A 22382-nucleotide genomic window follows, 5' to 3' on the forward strand; every position below is an offset into this window, starting at 1 on the left:
CAAGTTGCTCAACTTCTCTGTTCCTCAGTTTCTCTCCTCCTCAGTAAAACAGTAACTGAAGTTGGAGAGGAAGAGATCCCTTTGATGAAAGTGAATGCTAAAGCATCGTGCCCTATGAAAAGAAGTTTTTGTTATATTAGGCAGTCAGTTGTCAGCAGTGGGGAGCATAGCTTTCCCTCCCTTTTTTAATAACCTGTCTCCAAGAAATACCAATTCCCCAGTTGTGCTCAAGGATGTATGACGCTTCTTTAACGTGGAACGATGACTGTCTTTTCTTGCCACGATTTGGGGCAAAGAAGAAATAAACACTGAAATTCAGGTCTAAAGGACTGATAGCAGACTCACCCACACGTGTGGATTTTGATGGAGAAGGGTGAGAGGACCAGCAAAGCAAGTGCCACTGACTTGGGCAATGGGGAGGAGGGAGGATGCCAAGGTTTCCGGCTTTTGCCAGCGTTTGGAGCTGGAGAACGGCAGGTGGGGTTGGGATGGATCCTGTTTGTCAGTGTCTGTTGCATGCTTTGCAGGTTTGGCAGCAGGCTTCCCAGAGGAGAGGTGTCCCCTTCCCTTACTCTTGCCCCACTCCTGGAAGCACTAGGACCAGGCGGATGCGCAAGGTGCTGACAGAGCCCTGCCATCCTGGGCTAAACTTCAACCCTGATGTCACTGCAGACACAGCACCTCAGGGCTAAAAGGGCCTTGAAGGTTCTGGGTTCAGTTCCACTCAGAGGTGAGATGGTGCCAAAGGCCACAGGGTGGAGAGAGTTTCTGCTTTCCCACTAAGTTCCTAAAATCTGAAAAGCTTCTTTTGAGGTGTTCAATGTATTTTCTCTCCATATGGACTTACTTTTCTAAAAAACTACTTATGGGCAGATATAATATACTGAAAAAGATACTGAACACCCCATTTCCCTTCCAAATGCCCATTTCTTCTGCCACTTAGAAATAACAAGAGTGAAAATCTTGTCATAATTTCTCCAACTTTGTTTTTCTTTCTTTTTTTGGCCGTGCCAAACAGCATGAGGGATCTTAGTTCCCTGACCAGGGTTCGAACCCGTGCCCCCTGCAGAGGAAACGTGGATTCCTAACCATGGGACCGCTAAGGAATCCCCCAACTTCTTTTTAAATACGTCTTCTACTTAAATGAGGTAGGTGACCATACTTCTTTTCTGAGGCACCCAGTATAAGGGTGACATAATTTGTGAGCACACAAGTAGAGTCACAAACACATTTGGTTTGCAGGCGGAGAAGGCTGGGTTCTCTGCAAAGTAGGTCCAGATGCTTCCCATGATGCTTTGCGGGAAGGCTGCCCCGGACATGCCCCTTCCCACCAAAGCTGGGAGCCCCCTCCAGCCCCCAGCCTTTCTGTGCTGGTGTGTGTAGGACACCTGTGTTCCTGTGGGCACTCAGCATAGTGAAACTGCCCCCTTTCTCTGAACTCTTGTAGTGAGTAGTCTCCATAATGCTTTTGTAGTTTCTGAATAATCACTTCACAATTACCTTGGGTCATTTATTGCTGTTTCTCATATTTTAGCAACATGGTACCAAATAGAGTGCCTATCTCTTGACCTGATCTCTTAAAAAAAGTGACTTGTAAAGATTAATGCCGTTATGGGGGTAGGAAAAGGGATGGACTGGAAATTTGGGGTTGGTAGATGCAAACTATTACATGTAGAATGGATAAACAACAAGGCCCTAATGTACAGCACAGGGTATTATATTCAATACCTTGTGATAAACCATAATGGAAAAGCATATAAAAAAACTGTATATAGGTGTATAACTGAGTCACTTTGCTGTACAAAGTGACACATTATAAATCAACTATACAGCAAAAAAAAAAAAAAAAAAAATTTTAATGCTGCTGTGTTCAGGCACAAAATTCCCCACCAACAGTAAGGGTTTCTGTCTCCAGCATTCCCTGCTCAAAGGTCAGCAGGGCCAACGGCCCTCTCTCACTATGAGATCTCTCCTGGCCACCACCCACTGCCTCTGCCCATCTGATGCTGTCTTCTAGCTGACAAGCCCCCAGCCAGGCTGTGACAGCAGGGTGAAAAGGGTCTCATTCACCCTGGTTTCTCCCCACAGTTGGTGCTAAGAGTTCATTCCTTCAAGGAGTACTGAACTGAACCAAGTCGTTAATCCCTTTTATGAACAGCCAGATCACGCCAAACCACAAAATCTTTCTCTCTCAACTTCTACTGGCATTCCTGTTTGGAAGTCATTCTGCATTGCTGGGAAATCAGTCCAATTCAACCTGTATGAAGTACATAACTGGGTGGGGCTAGGTTGTGGAAGATTCTCTCTGAATCATCAGATACCAGTTCCTACAGGACAATGAACTATTAGAAATGGAAAACAAATCATTGAAAAATGCCATTATTTCTTCAATTCTAAGATGCCACTGATTTAAAGATACGCTGTTTCGTTTGGTGGAAAAAAATCATGAAATGGAACACACATTTCAGAAATGAAGTCTGACAAATACTGCATCTTAGAACAGGTAGCATGACTAATGAGCTAATAAAGACACGACACCCTTCCTAGGAGATCAGATGATGTTTCAGAAAATGAGAAATGGATTTTTTTTTTTTTTTTTTTTTTTTTTTTTGCCTAAAGCCCATCAATTTGCAGGTCTCCACTCTTCCCTTGAGTGATGTGAGGAAAAAACCCCAGTGGTATGTTAACAGTAGCCAAAGAAATAGTGATTTTTCTTCTGTTATCATTTAAGTCTTATTATAATATTTTAACTTATATTCACATTTTATATTGAAGTCTTCACTGTCTTAGCAAAATCAGAAAAAGTGCTATAATAAAATGCTGTCATTAAAAAAAATAAACAAAAAAACCCCCTTTATTTTCTAGATAAGCCTTTGCCTGATACCACTGTTGAAATTATATCATTTTGTGTTGTGTGTATATCATCCCAACATAAGGATATAAACTTTGTGTGCTAAAACGTGACTGACAACAGGACCGGTAAGATTTCACTCGAAGATCACACTGTACAGGGGCTACGGTAGAGAAGGGAACACACAGAAGTTTCATAGATCTTTCTTAGGAAAAAACCCTTCAAAACCAGCCAGCAACAGCAGCTAAAACTTACATAGCGTTTACTAAGTGCCTGCACATTTCACCTTAACCCTGAGGTAGGTTCTGTATCATCTTCATCTTACAGATAAGGAAATGGGCACAGAGAGGTTAAGTCATTTGCCAAAGGTCATGTAAGGAATAAGTGGAAGAGCTGGGGTTCAGATAAATGCAGTCTAGCTGTAAGGACCATAGTTATAATCATACCATACTCTATATACTACATCAGTAAGGGATTAAGTTGCTTTCTTGAACAAATCTCCTATTCAATAACATGCATATGGTTCAGCTGGAAAAATTACAGACCAATCACCATCTGGCTAGAACCATTATTATTTCAGAAATAGGCATCCTATGTAACTTGAGGTGGGGAGAATAGTTATTTATGGATTACTGTAGTAAATATTTGTCAAAACACCAACTATCTCAATAATCATACACTTATTTCATTCATAAGAACTTCCAAAAATAACTCTTCTGTATCAAAAAACTTATAAATGGCACAAGAGAGTTAAATAATGGCCTATGGAGGAAAGGAGAATTCTGCTAGGGGAAACTCTAGTGAAGCATTTTCTCCATTACATTTTTGATTGATACAGTTCATGAAAGAAGCCTCGCTTTGCCGCCTTCTTTTTTTAAATAAATTTATTTATTTAATTTATTTATTTTTGGCTGCGTTGGGTCTTCGTTGCTGTGCGCGGGCTTTCTCTAGTTGCAGCGAGCGGGGGCCACTCTTCGTCGAGGTGCACAGGCTTCTCATTGCGGTGGCTTCTCTTGTTGCGGAGCATGGGCTCTAGGCACACGGGCTCAGTAGTTGTGGCTTGCGGGCTCTAGAGCGCAGGCTCAGTAGCTGTGGTGCACGGGCTTAGTTGCTCAGCGGTATGTGGGATCTTCCCGGACCAGGGCTCGAACCCATGTCCCCTGAATTGGCAGGCGGATTCTTAACCACTGCACCACCAGGGAAGCCCTGCCTTCCTTTTTTTAGTGATTCCTCTGAGAGGGAATGCAAGAAACTAAATCTGAGGGGGAAAACTGCTTTCATAATCTCAAGTGTAAACCACGAATAGGCTTTTCTGATATAAAAGTTAAAGCCTGAAGAGATAAGAAAGGCAAGCATTTATTCCTTTAAACATTTCAATAAATTTGCAAAAATATTCAGCAACTATGCACATATTGTTTGTATACTTAAAATGCAACAATTTTCCTGCTTCGAATATTATTTTCCTGAGTGTTTTAAGGATATTTTGTTCTACTAGACGATTCAAAAGTAAGACTTACACACACACATAATATATGTAACAGGAATTCTCCACATGATTAGCACTGTGGACTCTCCTAACAGTGTCAAACAATGAGAAGCCAAACATGATCACATCCACGTCGTAAGGAGAGCCTGGAGAATCACCTATGTCTTTGTTTTCTGCTCAGTGCTTCTGATAAGTTCAGCAGATGTACAGCCATGACTTGTTTCCAAACATCCAGACCCCCTCACTGGCTCACCACAACTACACAAGCGCTAAGTTCTAAGTATTCAAAGAAAGACTGCAGGTGTCGCTTTACTTCTCTCTGGTCCCTTTACCAAACCCCTACATCACTTATGACATTACTTGCTAATATTCTGCAATCCAAAATGAAAAATGCAGGTATACAAGTTTGCTAAATTTCACTTAACCAAATAAATTTAAAAATAGATAAAATACTTAAATTCCTGCAACACAAAACTTGGTTTTCATATTCATTAGAACATTTTAGAATTACTCAAACACAAGAATTGAAAATGTGTGTGCTATTTGGAAGAGAACTACTGAATTTATTCTCCAGAAGAAAAAGCAGACCTGAAGCATCACATTACTGGAACACCTGAAACATGTTGACAAGTTCTTATCTTCTAAACTTCAACGAAAGCTGCTTGCACAAACTATTTAAAGAATATCTGCCCCTATTAAACAAGCCAGATGTGTTAAGGAAGTCAGAAGCTGAGTCACTTCATTTCTTTCTGTTGCCTCCAGTTGCTAGAATACTGGCAATTCGCATAAATATGTTTAATGTATCCATGTAGATTCCCAGCATCCTAGAAAAGAAATTATGCCTGTTAAATATGATGTAATTCTTGTAACAATGACAAAAACTATTTCGTAATGTAGGAGAGAAGAAAGCGCAACACTGATTATTTGTCCCAGGTATATGAAATGGAAATTTTAAAAAAGACGCCAACTAAGGAAGTCCTAGACTAGAAAACTATCAAGATTTTTCTTTTGGCAGATTAATCTTTTAAGTGTTAAAGGGCAGTTTTAAAAATCATTATATTCTCTGACACTCTACTATGAGTACAATATCTTGCTTTAAAAAGAAAAGAAATGGGTGATAGACACTGAAATAATCAAAATAAAAACCAAAGAAACACCTTCACAAAAATGTGTCAGACACAAGTCTGGCATTTAAAAATATAACACACTCCCTTCAATGCCTCCCCTGATTACCCCCAAAAAACCTGCCACAAATCTGTGAGCATTATAGCAATGTTTAAAAAAATCATTACATTAAGTTTTAAAGAAATAAAAATAAATGACTTTAAAAAATGTGATAGACACCATGAAACTCAAGGAAATTACTTAAATAAAATAACCTACTTTGGTGGAGAGGCCAAGGAAAGGAAAAAGCATTATTGTACAACACAACATCAGCTACAGTTGAATATCTCCAAAATGGAATTTTCAATTTTTAATAAAAAATTAAAAATTGAAGTGTTTCCAATTTTTAATAAAATAGGCTTTTCTATTAAAAATTTCAATTATGTACACTTTCCAAAAATAACACTTGACTAATACATCTTTTCTTCAGTTTTAAAGTCTGTTAAATATAAATTACACAAACACACACGCAAAATTAATTGACCAACAAAAGCACTATAAGGCTAATCAACAAAATAGGTAAAATACTCTGAATCAATTGAATATATACCTAATTATTACACTTAGTTGCAATATAATCAAATGTTCTGTGTATACATAGCTTACTAAGGAAAGAGAACAGACCAAATAATAACAGAAATAAAATAGTAAAATTCAACAAAGTCATTGTTGCAGGTTGAACTCAAAAGATATGTTCAAGTCCTAATCTGTGGTACCTGTGAATGTGACGTTACTTGGGAATAGGGTCTTTGCGATTATAATTAAGATGTGAGTTAAGAGGAGGTAATACTGGAGAAGGGTGAGCCTTAATTCAATATGGCATCATTATAAGAGACAGAGATACAGGGAGAACATCATATGAGGACAGGAGTAAAGATTAGAGTGATATATCTACAAGCCAAGGAATGCCAAGGATGGCTGGCCATGACAAGAAGCTAGGAGAGAGGCATGGAGGAGATTCTCCCCTAGGGCCCTCAGAAGGTACCAACCCTGATGATACCTTGATTTCAGACTTCTGGACTCTGGAACTATGAGAGAATAAATTTCTGTTGTTTTAAATCAGCCAGTTTATATAATTTGTTATAGCAGTCCTTGGAAACTAACACAGTCATAAAACAAAATAGGCCAAAGAAACACAAATGTCCTTATGCAACAAAGAAAAGACATTAAAGGCTACTTACGAATTGATGGGATCATATTTTTGAACTCCATACACTGGTACTACTTCTGCACGCTTGATTACTTTCTGTGTATCATACAGAAGAAACATGCTGAAAAGAACTAATCCACCATAAATTGCTACCGAGTACAGCGTGGCGCCAGCCACAGTGGTAGGTGGAAGAAACATAGATCCTGAAATCAAAATGGGGAAAAAAAGTTTTTCTGGGAAAAAGGATTTTTCTGTAACTGGATTTACAATCAGCATCACTTAAAAAAGTTTTCTTCTTTGGCATGTTGCACAGATAGGGAAACATCCGAGTATGTGCTCTAATTTTACATACATTCAGTTCAAAACCCATTATACTCATTCTTGCAATGGGTCACTTGCCCACATTATAGGAAAGTTCCTGCATCAGAGCAATTTTCATGTTCTCCAGACCAACTTTCCCATTTTACATGTATTTGGTAAAACCAATAATAATGGTTTGCCATGATGCCAAACGAGCAAATCCAGTCAAATTAGCATATATGTTTTAACCAACTTTTAAAAATGACACTTACTAAATTCTCTCCATTAGGATACCTGAGTATGTCAGATGATTTTAGGACATCATGAACCAAGAACCAAGCGTCAAAGCACAGTGGCTTACCTAGTGAGGACACAAAGACGACACCCAGGCCCACGCCCAGGGGTGCTCCCATGTTCAAAAACTTCTCACTGGGTGCACACATGGCCACAGTGGAGAGGCCTCCCACAACACCAGCTGTGTACCATGCGGCTCTGATGAGAAGAGGCCCCCCTAATATCGTCAGAGGAGCCACCACTGCACCCATCACACCTGGAGAAAGAGCAAGCAGGCAGTTAAATATTTACTAAACAACAACCAAAAGGAAAATGCTTCTTCTAACATGCCATCTGAACATATTGTAGCTTATAGTTAAACAATATGATTACAAGAAGTCTTCTCCTTATTTAGGTGACACTATCCCCAAACCCCACAACTAAAACTTGTACCTACCTAAATTCTAAATCACAACTAACACGATTCCTAGTCAATCAGTCAAAACTCACACAAGTAAAAACACTAATCTAGAGTTTTAGTAACTAAGTCAAATTCAGTGTAGTTCATTATTTGGATCTGAGTCTACCAATAGTCTTTATAACAATATTCACATTTGGAAGAACTGAGATGAAAGGCTTAAAATAAATGAAGGTCAAATCTACTGTGCTGAAAGAGAACACAGTAAAAGGAAAGAATAAGTATATGATGCTAATCTTAAAGTAGGAACTTCACGGACAGATGCTGCTGTTACCTTGTGTAATAGGGAATGTAATCACAGCTGGAAAAAGCAATTTTAGTTGTTAGATATTTATAAACATGTCCACCCAAAGGATAGTAACAATAATTTCATTAGCAAAGGTAAATAGAAATCTTTTATTTAAAAAAAACAGATCTCAGATAAGGCATTCTTTCCGTATTGAGTAGAACAAGCTATATCCTTTTCTTTTTTTTTTTTTTTGGCAGTACCATGTGACTTGTGGGATCTTCGTTCCCCAACCAAGGATTGAACCTGGGTCCCCTACAGTGGAAGCACAGAGTCCTAACCACTAGACAGCCAGAGAATTCTCAACTATACCCTTTTCTTAAACATTAAATGTGCATAGTTGAACTCATGGAATAAGCACAGAGCTACCTTCACACTGAAATTTTAATACCAGTGTGTCTCTTGAGACTAACATTTCTAGATCAAGTAATAGGGCATATTTTATCACATGATGATGAAAAATTAAAAAATTTTTTGCTCTAGGAAAGACATTGGATAGAAATTCGTCTGTATGACATTTCTATCAGAATTCCTATCAGTTTTGCAACTGACAGCAAAATTTTAAGAAAAACTTTCAAGGAGATTATTGAGATTTTTTCCAATGATACTGATAGAAATCTTAAATGGCAATAGATGTTTGCTGCTTAAGGACAAATCAATTACAAAACTAAAAAGAATAGCTCAACATTATTATTGTGAATGAAAACTGCCCTTCAGGAAATTAGTACATCCACTGGGGAAAACAAGTATGAAGGTTCCTCAAAAAATAAACACAACTATCATATGATCCAGCAATCTCAATTCTGGGTTTATAAGCAAAGGAACTGAAATCAGGATATGAAAACAACCCAAGTGTTTGTCAATGGATGGATGGATAAAGAAGATGCGGTATATATAAACAATGGAATATTATTCAGACTCAAAAAAGAATGAAATGTTGCACTTCTTGACAATACAGATGGATCTTGAGGGCATTATGCTAAGTGAAATAAGTCGGACAGAGAAAGACAAATATCGTATGATCTCACTTATACGTGGAATCTAAAAAAGTCAAACAGAGAAACACAGAGCATAGTGGTGGTTACTACGGGCTGGGGAGAGACGAAAATGCGGAGATACCTGTCAAGGGGTACAAGCTTCCAGTTATGATTAACAAGTTTGAGGACGTAATGTACATCATGATTACAGCTAATAATACCACATCATAAATGCTGCTAAGAGAGTAGATCTTCAATGTTCTCATCATAAAAAAGATACGGTAAATACGAAATGAAGGTTAATGCTATGGTAGTAATCATTTTGTAATATATAAATGTGTCAAATCAACATGTTGTATGCCTTAAACTTATACAATATCATGTATCAGTTATATCTCAATAAAGCAGGGGAAAAACACAGAAGAGACTAGCTTTCAGCGAGCGTTTCAGTAATTCTTGCACAATATCACTTAGGCCTGATTGAGACCACAGCTGTGTCCACAAGGTATTAAACATCTGTATGAAAAATGAAAATAGAATGCATTGGGATGTTTATCCTGGGTCAAAACCTGGCTTTGATGTCTCTTTGACTCTGTGAGTGGTTGCCCTTAGGTCATCCACTTTGGATTAAAGGGGTCTGAAACTCCATCATGCCAGTGAATGAAGAATTAGACAGAGAGTTGGACTTTAAGAAATAACATTGGGGGCTTCCCTGGTGGCGCAGTGGTTAAGAATCCACCCGCCAGTGCAGGAGACATGGGTTCGAGCCCTGGTCCAGGAAGATCCCACATGCCGCGGAGCAACTAAGCCTGTGCGCCACAACTGCTGAGCCTGCGCTCTAGAAGCCACAAGCCACAACTACTGAGCCTGCGTGCCACAACTACTGAAGCCCACGTGCCTAGAGCCCATGCTCCGCAACAAGAGAAGCCACTGCAATGAGAAGCCCGCACACCACAACGAAGAGCAGCCCCCACTTATCGCAACTAGGGAAAAGCCTGCGCATAGCAACGAAGGCCCAATGCAGCCAAAAATAAACAAATAAATAATAAATTTATGGAAAAAAAAAGAAAAGAAAAAAAGGAATAACATTGGGGGTGTCAGTCTTGACTTTGGCACTTCCTGCTGTGTGACTTCACCCAGCCTCAGCTTCCTCATCCATGAACATATGGACAGGCTAATGCCTGCACACACAGCTTCCCAAGATGTTTATGAAGAATAAAGCAAATTCTGAAAACAAATTAAAAAAAGAAAAAAATGGCATTCATACTGCACAAGAAAGGGTTAACACAGCAGACCTAAGCCTACCTTTACCGAGACCTGCTTGCAAGGTTAGTCCTTGGCTGGCATCTGAGAACTTGGCACTGGAACCATTCTCTAGAACCTTAGGGTTAGACTATTTATGCAAAAAATGAGTTATGCTGAATGCCTGCTTTCCTTCTGGGAGTCTGGATTTTGGTAGTTGCTAGGAGGGTCCCTAAATGGTCAGCCCCCAATAAAAACCTTGGGTGCTGAGTCTCTAATGGGCTTCCCTGGGCAGAAACATTGTACATGTTACTGCACATTTCGCATTCTTGCCGTGTGCCCTCAAAGGGGGGAGACAGCACTGAAAGCCTGTGTGTGGATTTCTCCACACTCTAGACTTTGCCTGTATCTTTCTCCCTTTCTGATCCTGTTGTGTATCCTTTCACTGTAATAAACCTTAGCTGTGAGTGTAACTATATGCTGAGTCCTGTGACTCCATCTAACAAATTGCTGAATGAATGGGTGGCCTTGGGGACTGCGCTCCAACACACATAAGACACCCAGAACTGGGTTTCCCTGGTGGCGCAGTGGTTGAGAGTCCGCCTGCCAATGCAGGGGACACGGGTTTGTGCCCCGGTCTGGGAAGATCCCACATGCCGCGGAGCAGCTGGGCCCGTGAGCCATGGCCGCTGAGCCTGCGTGTCCGGAGCCTGTGCTCCGCAACGGGAGAGGCAACAGTGAGAGGCCTGCGTACCACAAAAAAAAAAAAAACCAAAAAACCCCCCCCAAAAACCACCCAGAACTTAAGTAATTTATATGTTACAATAATATCAGATAAGAAGAGGTTTTCTAAGCAACACAGGTAGAAAGGCTTACTTATTCTAGCTCGAATTAAAACTACATAGCTACTTTAATTCAACAAGTGGATCTACTATTTATCAGAGATAAAATGACACTGAACCTGTTTATTCAAGGAAACAGTGTCTAAAATGGGAAACAGGTGTAGAACTCTATTTACTGGCTAAGACGTTGAATAATCCTTGAATATTTATATGGCACTAAGAGATATTAAATTTTATAGCAAATGCACACACTACGTTTTAAGTATTTTTTTTCTTAAAAGCAGGTTACTGGTATTAGAAGAAAATATTGGGACCATCGCCCTCCCAACCACAAAAGTTCTGTCTTGTAAAGGTCCATGGAAAATATCTATGGTTGAATTACCTAAGACCTAATGGAAGAGAGGCTTGAAAACCAAGGCTGGGAAGTCATGCTCTCTCACATTCACCAAAACAAAGCCAGCACATGAAGAATACAAATGATGTATTTCACACTGGAAATTCATCATACTGGGTACCCCAAAACTAATTTCCATTTATTAACCCACGTTAAAAACATTTCAGTCTGTCTCCCTGGAATTTTCATGGAAATGCTTATAAAATTTCTCTTGGCTTGTGGTAAAGATCATGCATCTAGAGCATTTTTGTTTCTGCATCTGGTGTTCTTTACTCAACCCAGAGGCACAATACCCTGGGATACTTGCAATGGAAAATACTTCATGTAAACTTTAAAATATTTGTCTTTCCATAATTAGGGAAAATATTACATATACGTAAAGGAATATTAATACTGTTCCACAATACCAGGGTTGGACAGCCTCTGTCCTGCCCACAGTAACTTTGTGCCAAAAACTATCTACTGACCCAGCTAACCACATCACACACAAAAGTGAATTTCCAAAGATCTTTTTGACTGCTTTCTTCTTCTCAATGCTCCGCTGCAAAAACCTCTGCTCCTATTCTTTCACACATCTTATGTCCTCCTTCTCTGGTAGAGACCCCCAGTTTCTTATTTTTCTAAAGATATACAACAAGAACAATTCTCAAGTGATGTGTATCAGATCTGAAATCCTACTGGTATTAGACAAAACACATAAAAGGAAATCTCTGCATATACTAGACTGTCACCAGAGGCAAGTGTAATACTGGGGCTGTCCATGGTCTTAGTATCAGAATCATTAACTTTCCAGAGTGGAGATCTGGCAATAATACTACCAGGAATAAGTGCAGAAAACCGTAAGTATTTAGCAGACATGAGGCTTAATTAAATTGTGTACATATCATTTACGACTGTGAAGAGCCATCAAAAAAGGCAGTGTTTAAGATTGTTTAACAACAATTGTAAAACAGAACATACCAGAATGTAGTAACCAAGCAAGATGCTTTGGGCCTGGGCTCTGGTCATATGATATCGACTGGACCAGCATTCCAGCTCCAATCATGGCTGCAAAGGTTGCACCAATTGTCTGAAAGACATGTATTACTAAGAAAAATTGATCCTTATACAACAACAAAGTAGAAACTCACAGGTTCCAAGTCCAGTTAGTCCCTCCAATAAACCATGTTTAAAAAGATGAACGGTAATAAACAGAATCCTATATTTTTCTAGCACATTAAAAGGCCTTGTGCTTATTTCAGTTTGGTCAAATTAGCAAGAGCACCCCCTACTATCATACATAAAGTTTTCCAGACAACTTTAAGTGAATGAGTAGAGCTCTGGAAGATAACATCATCTTTAAAAAATTTTATTCCTGTTAGACAAAGGTATAACAAAACCCCTTTAAAAATCCCAGAATAATTATTTTTAATTATATTTATTTTGGTATAGCACAAGTAATATTAAAAAAGTTAGTCATGATACACCAATTAGAATATATATATATATATATATATATCTCTCACATTGTCTCAAACTCTATATTTGCTAAATGAAAACCTGAAAAAAAGCAGCACATGGAAAAGATGAGAAATAAGATTCTACATTTCTATCCTCCCAATTTTCTGGCTGAATTGGCCCTCATCCCCTTTCTTTGTCTATCTTCGATTTCCATTGTTATACATTTAAATATTCCTTGTGCATAACAAGGAAGAAATGTTTGTAATGAAAGATGATAATCAATCTTCAGGAAATTTAAAGCAGAAATTGCAAACTTGCAGCCCTTGGGCAAGATCAGGCAGCAGATGTTTTGTTTGGCCAACTATTCAAAAAACAATTGAGCGAGAACGCATTTAGTTGGAAGGCTTTCTCTAGATGCCAAAATCCCACGTGACATACCAGGCCTGCCTCACTCATCTGCATTATGACTAACCCATGGGCATCTGAACGGGCAACCCCTGAGGTAAAGTACAGGTAAACATAACAGCTGTTTTTGCTGAGAATGCGAAAGCCTTCACTCATAACACAGAAAAGCACGCTGGGTTCTACTTCACCACCTTCCAATGGAGAAACAATTACTAAAAGCTACTTCATCTATCTCTATGCAAAGCATTTTCAGGATATTTAACACAATTATATATTTTTCTTTTAAAGTCCTTCAACATCCAGGTTCATTTTTTGCCTTTTACCTTCCCATACTCTACACTCCAGGTACACTGAACTGGTAGGCTGCAAACATGCCCCAGTTTCACACCTCTTTAATTTTGTTTATTGTGCCTAAAAATACGTCCTTCCTATCTGGTTGACATATTCAAGGATTACCTCTTTGCCTGAAAAGTTTTTCTAGTAGGTACCCTGGCTGTAATAAGCAGTGTCAGATGTCTCTACTCTGTTCCAAAAGCACTTGGTACAAACTTTGACATTATCTGTGTGTATGTCTGTCACCTCCCAAAGGCTTCTTCCTCTCCGTAGCACCTGTCTGGCTTTCTAAACTATTTTACTTAAGCAGCCCTAAAGGCAGGTGAGACTGATCTTATGCCCACAAGCACCTGAGAATATGGTGGCCCAAGCACAAAACCTCCTTGAAGTCTTATTTTAGGGGCTAAACTCTTTTGTATATTTTAATCTTTCATGTTTGCTTTATTACAAAAGCATTGCTTTAAATTGTTTACCTCTGATTAAAACTGACATACCTGATGAGAATGCAACAAGTTGATTCTGTGCCTTCAATAACCTCTAGGCTAGGAGATTCATGACACCCATCTGAGAAGCAAGACCCTACTACTGAAGTGTCTAAATGGCTACACAACTGCAAATGGTTCTCCTTTTGGAAAGTACAGAATAGTGGAAACATTACAGATTTGGAAGTCATAGGGATCTGGGTTGCCCATGGGAAGAATCAGTGGGAATGTGCTGTGGGAAGTGTGTGTTATATAAACTTTCCCATCTCCCATTCCCTTCCAGTCTCACACTCGTTTCTCTAGTTTGCATTACCATCATTTTAGACCTTGAAAAGGCACAGCTGGTACACTTGCTTCCTGTCTCTTCCACATTAGTTCTTAAAGCTCAAATACAAATCATACTTTTGCTGTTCTAGTATCTGCAATGGCCTCTAACCGCTTAGGTGCTCTCCTCAGCTCGGCAATCAAACACACCCTTTCTATTTGTGTCTTCTTCACACTCCAGACCTCAAACACTTAAACTTCACTTGAATGGGATTATAAAGTCACTTGTAATGACTACCTCCTCTCCTTTGCCCAAGCTGTTTTTTTTTCACAAAACTCGACTACCCTGTCCTCTCCTACTAAAATAAAAAAATGCTAGTAAAACAACAAATGCTCAAGAAACTCTCACTGAATATAAAACCTTATATAGGGTCAAGAAAAGTTCAGAATAGTGCCAGCACTATTCTACTCCTAGTAGTATAGAGTGCTTGGGTTTTTGTGACAGCTATTCTCCACTGACCTCTAAGATGGATTTTTTTTTAACATCTTTATTGGAGTATAATTGCTTTACAATGGTGTATTAGTTGCTGCTGTATAACAAAGTGAATCAGCTATATGTATACATATATCCCCATAACTCTTCCCTCTTGCGTCTCCGTCCCACCCTCCCTATCCCACCCCTCTAGGTGGTCGCAAAGCACCGAGCTGATCTGATCTCCCTGTGCTATGCGGCTGCTTCCCACTAGCTATCTATTTTACGTTTGGTAGTGTATACATGTCCATGCCACTCTCTCACTTCGTCCCAGCTTACCCTTCCCCCTCCCCGTCCATTCTCTGCGTCTGCGTCTTTATTCCTGTCCTGCCCCTAAGTTCTTCAGAACCATTTTTTTTCTTTTAGATTCCATATGTGTTAGCATACGGTATTTGTTTTCCTCTTTCTGACTCACTCTGTCTGACAGACTCTAGGTCCATCCACCTCACTACAAATAACTCAATTTTGTTTCTTTTTATGGCTAATATTCCACTGTATATATGTGCCACATAAGATGGATTTTCATCGGCTTTATTTTTTAGTAAATTACTACAAAATAGAGCTGTTTGATATCTGCTGCTAGATAAGTAGAATGTTCCTGTAAGTTTAGGTTCCAACATCTTTGCTGCTACTAAAATACATATTCAACAAGGAATAATAGCTGACTTGCCTAAGAAGGTATTTCCTACTTTGTTTCAGCTGCACTAATAATTCATATATTACTTGAACAAAGATCTGTTTAATATAGTAAGGTATTCTTTCCATTTAATCCCCTCCTCCGATAGTTTTCATTTAATCTTTTGCTATTTAGTGGGAAAGGAAAACAAAAACAAGCTAACTTACCACCCAAGAGCCTCTCATCATGAAGTTCATGAGGGCAGGAGTTCTATTCACTGCCAGGGCAGACAAAGCTGTTATGCCGATACTTCCTGCTAAGTACATATAGGTGGTATGAATTCTATCCTTCACATACTGAGGCCAAATTCTGTAAGAAACACAACACAGTTAATTTATAGAATTATGAATGTGAATTTTGGTTGAATCATTTACTAGGTGGGAGATCTTGAGAAATATCACTTTATTGCTCTAAATCTTATTCCAGTATCATGGAAATAATGATGCATGTTGGAGTTACCATAAAAAATTAAGTAATATAAAACATATAAGCCCTTGGCACATATATAAAACAACACATTTGCTTCTTGCTTAAACATATATAACCTTGGTAAAAGATTTTTATTTATTGTTTGAATAAATATATGCCAAGGAAATGAGAGATTCTATTTTTTTTCATGTATATTTCCACATAGTTGGAACACTGGACATAAAATACTCCAAAAGTGGTGAAAGATAAGGATGAGAAGAAAACTGGAACCTTTAAGGCACGAATTGTTTGAGAACAATTTACTTACACGGCTTTTTCAAGAGCTCCAATCTCATTAGACATTCCCAAGCCATAGTAGCACAAAGCTCCAAGACCAACAGCAGCCCCTCCAGCAATAAACCATCTTCCCATCTGATCAACTGAAGAACACAGGAGGAAATGCAAGTTAATACTGCTGTCTTGACTAAAATGATTAGACTTAATTAATCTTTAAGTTCACTCTAACAAAATTTGCGGAGGTGGTGTATCTGTAGATGTAGGGGTACTTCTGTGATGTATGTTATTTTATTCATAAGAGATGTGTGTTCTCGTGACACTCTTAGAAAATAAAGATGAGAAAAACATGTTAACATCACGTTATATTTAATATTGTGTCCAAAGTGCTTTAAACAAAGATGATGCTTTACATGGAGTCAAGAAAAAAAATGAAACAAAGAAAAATGTAATTAGTGTTTATGCAGCAGGATCAAGGGAGAGTGTGCTCTTGGTTTTTAGAGTACCGAGAGGAAATAATTTATCAACTCTTAACTGGATGGAGGTATTCACAAAGAGCATCTTGCTCCCTTTAGTCAAAGTTTGTTCCCTAAGAATGTTACTACACTGTTGCTATGATTCATATAGTTTGGTTTCTAGGGCCAACTGACCGACAGAAATGCCCTGAGGGATGCCAACTGGGGCTCTCTCCCATTTTAAAATACAGATGGTCCCCAACTTAAGATTTTTAAAAAACAATATGCATTCAAGTAGAAACTGTACTTTGAATTTTTAATTTTGATCTTTTCCTGGGCTACTGTCATGCAGTACGATACTCCCTTGTGATGCTGGGCAGCGGCACCCAGTCAGCGAGTTGATCATGAGGGTAAACAGCCGATACACTTATAACCATTCTGTACTCACCCAACAATTCTATTTTTCACTTTCAGGATTCAATAAATCACAGGAAGGATTCAACACTTAATTATAAAATAGGCTTAGTGTTAGGTAATTTTGCCCAACTGTAGGTTAATGTTAAGTATTCTGAACACGCTTAAGGTAGGCTAGGCTAAGCTATGATATTTGGTAAGTTAGGTATATTAAATATATTTTGAACTTCAGGACATCTTCAACTTATGATGGGTTTATCAGGACATAACTCCATTTTAAGTCAGGGAAGATGGGTATTGACCTTTTGCAAGGCTGTTAAGGAGCAGTAGTGTTCTTTGATTTTGGGTAGATTACCAATCTAGATTCTGAACTTGCAAAGCTGAAATCCAAACTGTGAACCAAACTGATGTCATTAGGGTATTGCTTCCTGAGAGGCCCTAAATGGGCAGTCAATCAAGATGACCCCTCTTGAACAACTAGCTTTTTATTAACATCTATGTTTTGGTGATTTACTCTTGACCTGAAACATATACAAATATTATGTTTGAAGTAAGATTCTACGTGGCTTCAAATGAACTTCAATAACAGATTATAACTTTCAGATCACGGCACATTACCTAATAATTCTTAAAAAAAAATGGTGAAAGTAAAATTTTTTTCTGGAAGAAACGTGACTGGGGACCACTGAGCTCAGTGTGAAGTACCAATCTTTTCAGGGTCATCAGATACCTGAGGATGACTGCCCTTATTCTCACAAAATGCACATATGTACAAGTTTGCATATACTTTAAGGAGGCTGTTCATGGACCTTTTTTTAAAACACGAGTTTACTAAAGGCTGGCACCTACTTTTAAATATTTTTTCCAGTGATGGCTCCAAAGCTGCCTCCTTGAGTTCTTGGCTAGTTTTCCCACGACGAATTCCAAGTCTTGTCTTGGTGGCATATTCCTGATACACATGGAAACAAAGACACACACCACCCACACCAAAAGAATGTTAACAACAAAATAAAACAGAGAATCTCATCATCCTAGAAAACTCTGTATAATGTAACTTGGTACTTTCTATGTATGTAAGTCATACATACTTCACTATGAAAGTATGTTAGCCAATCTAAAAAATTAAATGTAGACCCTACTTGTGCTCTATCTTCGAAGTGATTCACTAATTCATTACAACCTAACTTCTTAGTTCAGGTTTCAGAACTGTTTATTTCATAAACTACAAATTTTATTTATATCTCTAGAATTATCATATTTTAAACACTAACTTTTAAAAGATACGCATTCAGTAAGTATTAGCTGCATTTTTTCATCTGGGAAATGGGCTCAATCCTTCCTTTAACACAAAGCCAAAGGGATGGATGACTACTACCTCTATTTTAGCTCTTTTTCAACAGTGGAACAGTTAATTTAAGAGAAAAAAGTTGTCTCTTCTAGCTTCTGTATATTTCCTTATCTACCTCACATTTCAAAATTTATACTCCTAATTTGAATGCTAGAGCAGAAATCTACTACAAAAGGAAATGGGTTTCTCTCTAACTTGACAGATTTTGTTTTACCATTCTCTAAACAAGAGCTGAAATGACATGTTTAGTAACTTATTAATAAGTTATTGGCCAAATCGTAATATTCTTAAGCTTTTGAAAATAGGCTCCACGATCTCTCTGTTCAACCATACAGCTCTCAACCCTTCACAAATTACTCTAAATTCTCTGAATGAGAAATTCCAAGAGCTGTAAGTAAAGGAGAAGTTACAGGAGTTCTTTTTCATATATGATAAAGATGGAACAGAACACTAATAGGGAGAAAGAGCTGATTTGGTACATTTTCACAGCTGTTTCAGTAAATCACTAATGGTAGAATAGGGAGCTTCACAATCTGTCAAAAAAATGGTCCCAGGAGCATACAGAGAGACAGACAATATAAAAATATTCAGATTATCTTTACCCTGCTGGGTGGTAAGAGCCACTGATTTTTCGTGATGGAATTCTTCACAACAGGGGAGGCCCTGGTGAGAGCTGGGTGGAAAACCCTGGAAGGTAGTGTCCGGAGACACACAAGTCTTGCGGCCAGCATGGTGGTGCACCAGGTTTACCAAGCAGATCTGAAATGCTAGTTAGAGACAGAGACAAAAAAATCACCCATTAACCAACCCACCGGCTCTAAGAAAGAACCAATCATCTCTTAGGAGAAAAGGTGAAATAAAGTGACCTTTTAAAATGATAATGATGAATACTCTGCTTGTCCCTTGTTAGTTCAAGATATCCATCCCACAGAACTGGTTTGGGATGGACCACCAAAATGGGTTTAAATCCCAATCGGAACAATAACAAGAGGAATGACTTTTATGTGTCCAATACAGAGTGGATTTAATATCAAGAGAATTAAGGGGTGTGTGATGGATTTTATACATGTGGTTTTGTCTGAAGATTTATACCAGCATTCAGTGGGAAAATTTAAAAAAGGGCTAAGAATAACTTCTGAACAGAGGAAAAATGTCATCCAAGAAGTGATTAACTCTTCAAGGTCATACTACATTGGAAGGTTATAAAACATCGGTGGAAACCAAGCATGCGAAGTATTACTTCCCTTCAAAATATGATGTAAAAATATTCAAAGTATTGAAACCACCTGAGATGCACCTTAAAAATGTAGATTCCTAGGTCTAACTTCGGTCCTAATGATTTAACCCCTTGGAATAAGACACAGTAATATGTATTTTAACTAGCACCCCAAAAGCTAAGAATCTTTGCTTTTAAATACCTATCTGAATGTACTTCCAACTCTGCCACGGGATCTGCGAGGGGTGTGCAAAACTGACACCTATTCTTTGGAAAAATACCGAATCATTCTAGCACTTTCGTGGCATTACATCATCTCAGCCTAAAGATGCTGTGCCTCTCATACCTCAACATATCTACTGAGGAGCACCAGCTCAGAGAGGCCTCCAGAGTGGGAATTCTACTTCTATCATAGGCTAGAAGTGACCTCGTGCGAATGTTTGATCCCTGAGACTCAGGTGCCTTAACTACAAAATAGATACTATTACCGACCCCGTACGCTTTCGTGTGCATCGATGAGCTCGGATCCCAAGACTCGGATGAGAGCCCGGCAGCAAAAACTCTAGCCTCCCAAAGTCAACGCACTCCACAGCACACCAGCCGCAGGCACCCCCTTATCTACCACAGCGGCGCCTGGGCGGCCCGGCCGCGGGGATGATTCAGCACCTCGCTGCCCAGGGAGAAGCAGGCAGAGACAGCGGGCCCCTGCCCGCCTGCCCCAGGCCCCGAAGTCGCCGTCCCCTCCACCCGGTCACCTGCAGGACGGCCCTGACACGCCGCCAGCCCGTGACGCAGCCCGCAGCGCCGCCGCCTCCAGTCCTCCCCACACACACGCAGCGGCCCAACGGGGCCGGTTGTCAGTAGTACGGTGGATCGCGGTGCCTCACGGCCCGGGGGAGCCTTACCTCAGTCCCTGGTCAACTCAAGCGCGCAGTTCCCCTTCCGGGCCGGCGAAACGCAACGACCACCACCTCTCGCGCCCTCTGCCCACCTCTTACTGATTGTGAGCGCAGTCTCTTTAGCTCGCTGCGTGACGCAACATCCGGAGAAGTCGCAAACACTACGGACAGCCAATCATGAGCGGAGGCCTAACGGAAGGGCGGGTAGTAGGAAGGAGGGGTTCCTAGTTGTAGGGGCGGGGCCAGTGGAGGATTGTTGGGAGCCTCGCAGTCAACGTCCATCGCGGGTGTGGGCAGAGAAGGCATTTCAGCCATTTTAGCTCTGGGTAGCGGAGCTCACCTTCGTTTTTCTCTCAACAGTTTCACTTGCAGCAGTTAAAAAATTATTTTAAAATTGAAAGAGGGTAGTATGAGAATTAAAAATTATTCCTTCGTCCCGTTTCTTTCCTCTTGTCAAGAATTTATTTCCAGATAGTGTGCCAAATTGGCAGTTTCAGACCGGAGCCAACGGGTTTCTTGCGGCGGATGTGAAATCTACAAAAGGAGCTGAGTCGCACGAGGTGGGAGAGCCGCCTGGCCGGATTTTAGGAGTTCTTTCATTGCTTTGTGACCTCCCCATGACACATTTTCAAGGTTCAGTGAATACTAGCTAGTATAATAGGTTGGTACAACAGGCTCTGCCTCTTACCCAGGGTTGTTTTGAGATCTATTCGTATGCATGTAATTTGTAAGTTGAAAAACCATTTCTTGGCTACGTGAGGAAGATTTTCCCCTCCTATCATTCTCATTTACGCGTTAAACAAATATTTACTGAGGCTCACGTTGTACCAAATTCTGTACTAGGGATACATACAAATAAAAGACATATTGTACCATTGTTTTGGCAAAACAAACTCCTTGCCCTTATGGCGTTTACTTTCTGGTGGAGACAAGAAAATAGACAAAATGTTTGTTAGTGATAAGTACTAAGAAGAAAAATAAATCTGCGTAAAACCCTAGACGGGCACTATTTCGATAAGGTGATTAATAACATGTAAAATTCATGAACCTAATCTCCTAAACTATTGTTAATTGTGATTTACGATAATCCTCTAACCATGTAAATCTTGACAAACAAAAAGGTTTGCGTTTTATGTGGGTAATAAAACAGCTTGGCAGCACACAGGTCTTATTCACTCTGAAAATGGCAGGAAAACACTGGAGAAATCTGTCGCTTGAGATAGTGAACAGATCGAGCATGATCAATTTAATCTTACTTTAGATCTTCACCCAATTTAATCAGCTAGCAAATAAGTTCTCTGTTTAGTTCCCTTAGTGCTATTTTTCCCCTAGAGCTTCTGTTACCAGCAAAGAGAAGGCATTCACAACACAGTACCTGAATAAACGAAATACCTTTTTAAGTCTTAGTGAATTGCTTCAAGATTATTGATTAAAGTTTATTATCTTCAAAAAAGAAGAAACATTTCTGATTTCATGTTTCCTTTTCTTACCTATGGGGCTAGTGTTGTTTCCACAGCTGTTAAATGTTTTGAGGCAGGAGAGTTACCTTGTCACATCCTTGGGAAGATATGCTTAGTGTGGAGGGAGGAGAGGTTTCATTGACTTTGAAACCAATTGGGAATTTACTGCAATTGTTTAAGCAAAAAGTGATGAAGGCTGGAATTAAGACAGAGGGACAGAGAAGGGGTGTATGACAGAGATAAACGACTAAGGAGGAATTTACAGGTTTTAATGACTGATGACTATCACTGATAAGGAAGAGGGAGGCACCCA

The 22382-nt window shown here is 39.4% G+C and overlaps 1 protein-coding gene across 1 annotated transcript; it reads right to left on the minus strand.

The window, feature by feature from the left end:
• Positions 1–4187: 4187 nt before the first annotated feature.
• Positions 4188–20751, minus strand: GHITM (growth hormone inducible transmembrane protein). Its single transcript, XM_060034676.1, has 9 exons — positions 20616–20751; positions 19097–19261; positions 17996–18095; positions 16312–16423; positions 15743–15884; positions 12404–12512; positions 7313–7501; positions 6683–6854; positions 4188–5161 (listed from the first exon to the last, which is right to left on the minus strand). The coding sequence occupies exons 2-9, from the start codon at positions 19223–19225 to the stop codon at positions 5077–5079; spliced, it is 1038 nt and encodes a 345-aa protein (XP_059890659.1). The 5' UTR covers positions 19226–19261; positions 20616–20751; the 3' UTR covers positions 4188–5076.
• Between the last annotated feature and the right edge of the window lie 1631 nt (positions 20752–22382).

Source organism: Delphinus delphis, chromosome 16 (assembly GCF_949987515.2).
Source record: "Delphinus delphis chromosome 16, mDelDel1.2, whole genome shotgun sequence".
Classification (NCBI taxonomy): Eukaryota; Metazoa; Chordata; class Mammalia; order Artiodactyla; family Delphinidae; genus Delphinus; species Delphinus delphis.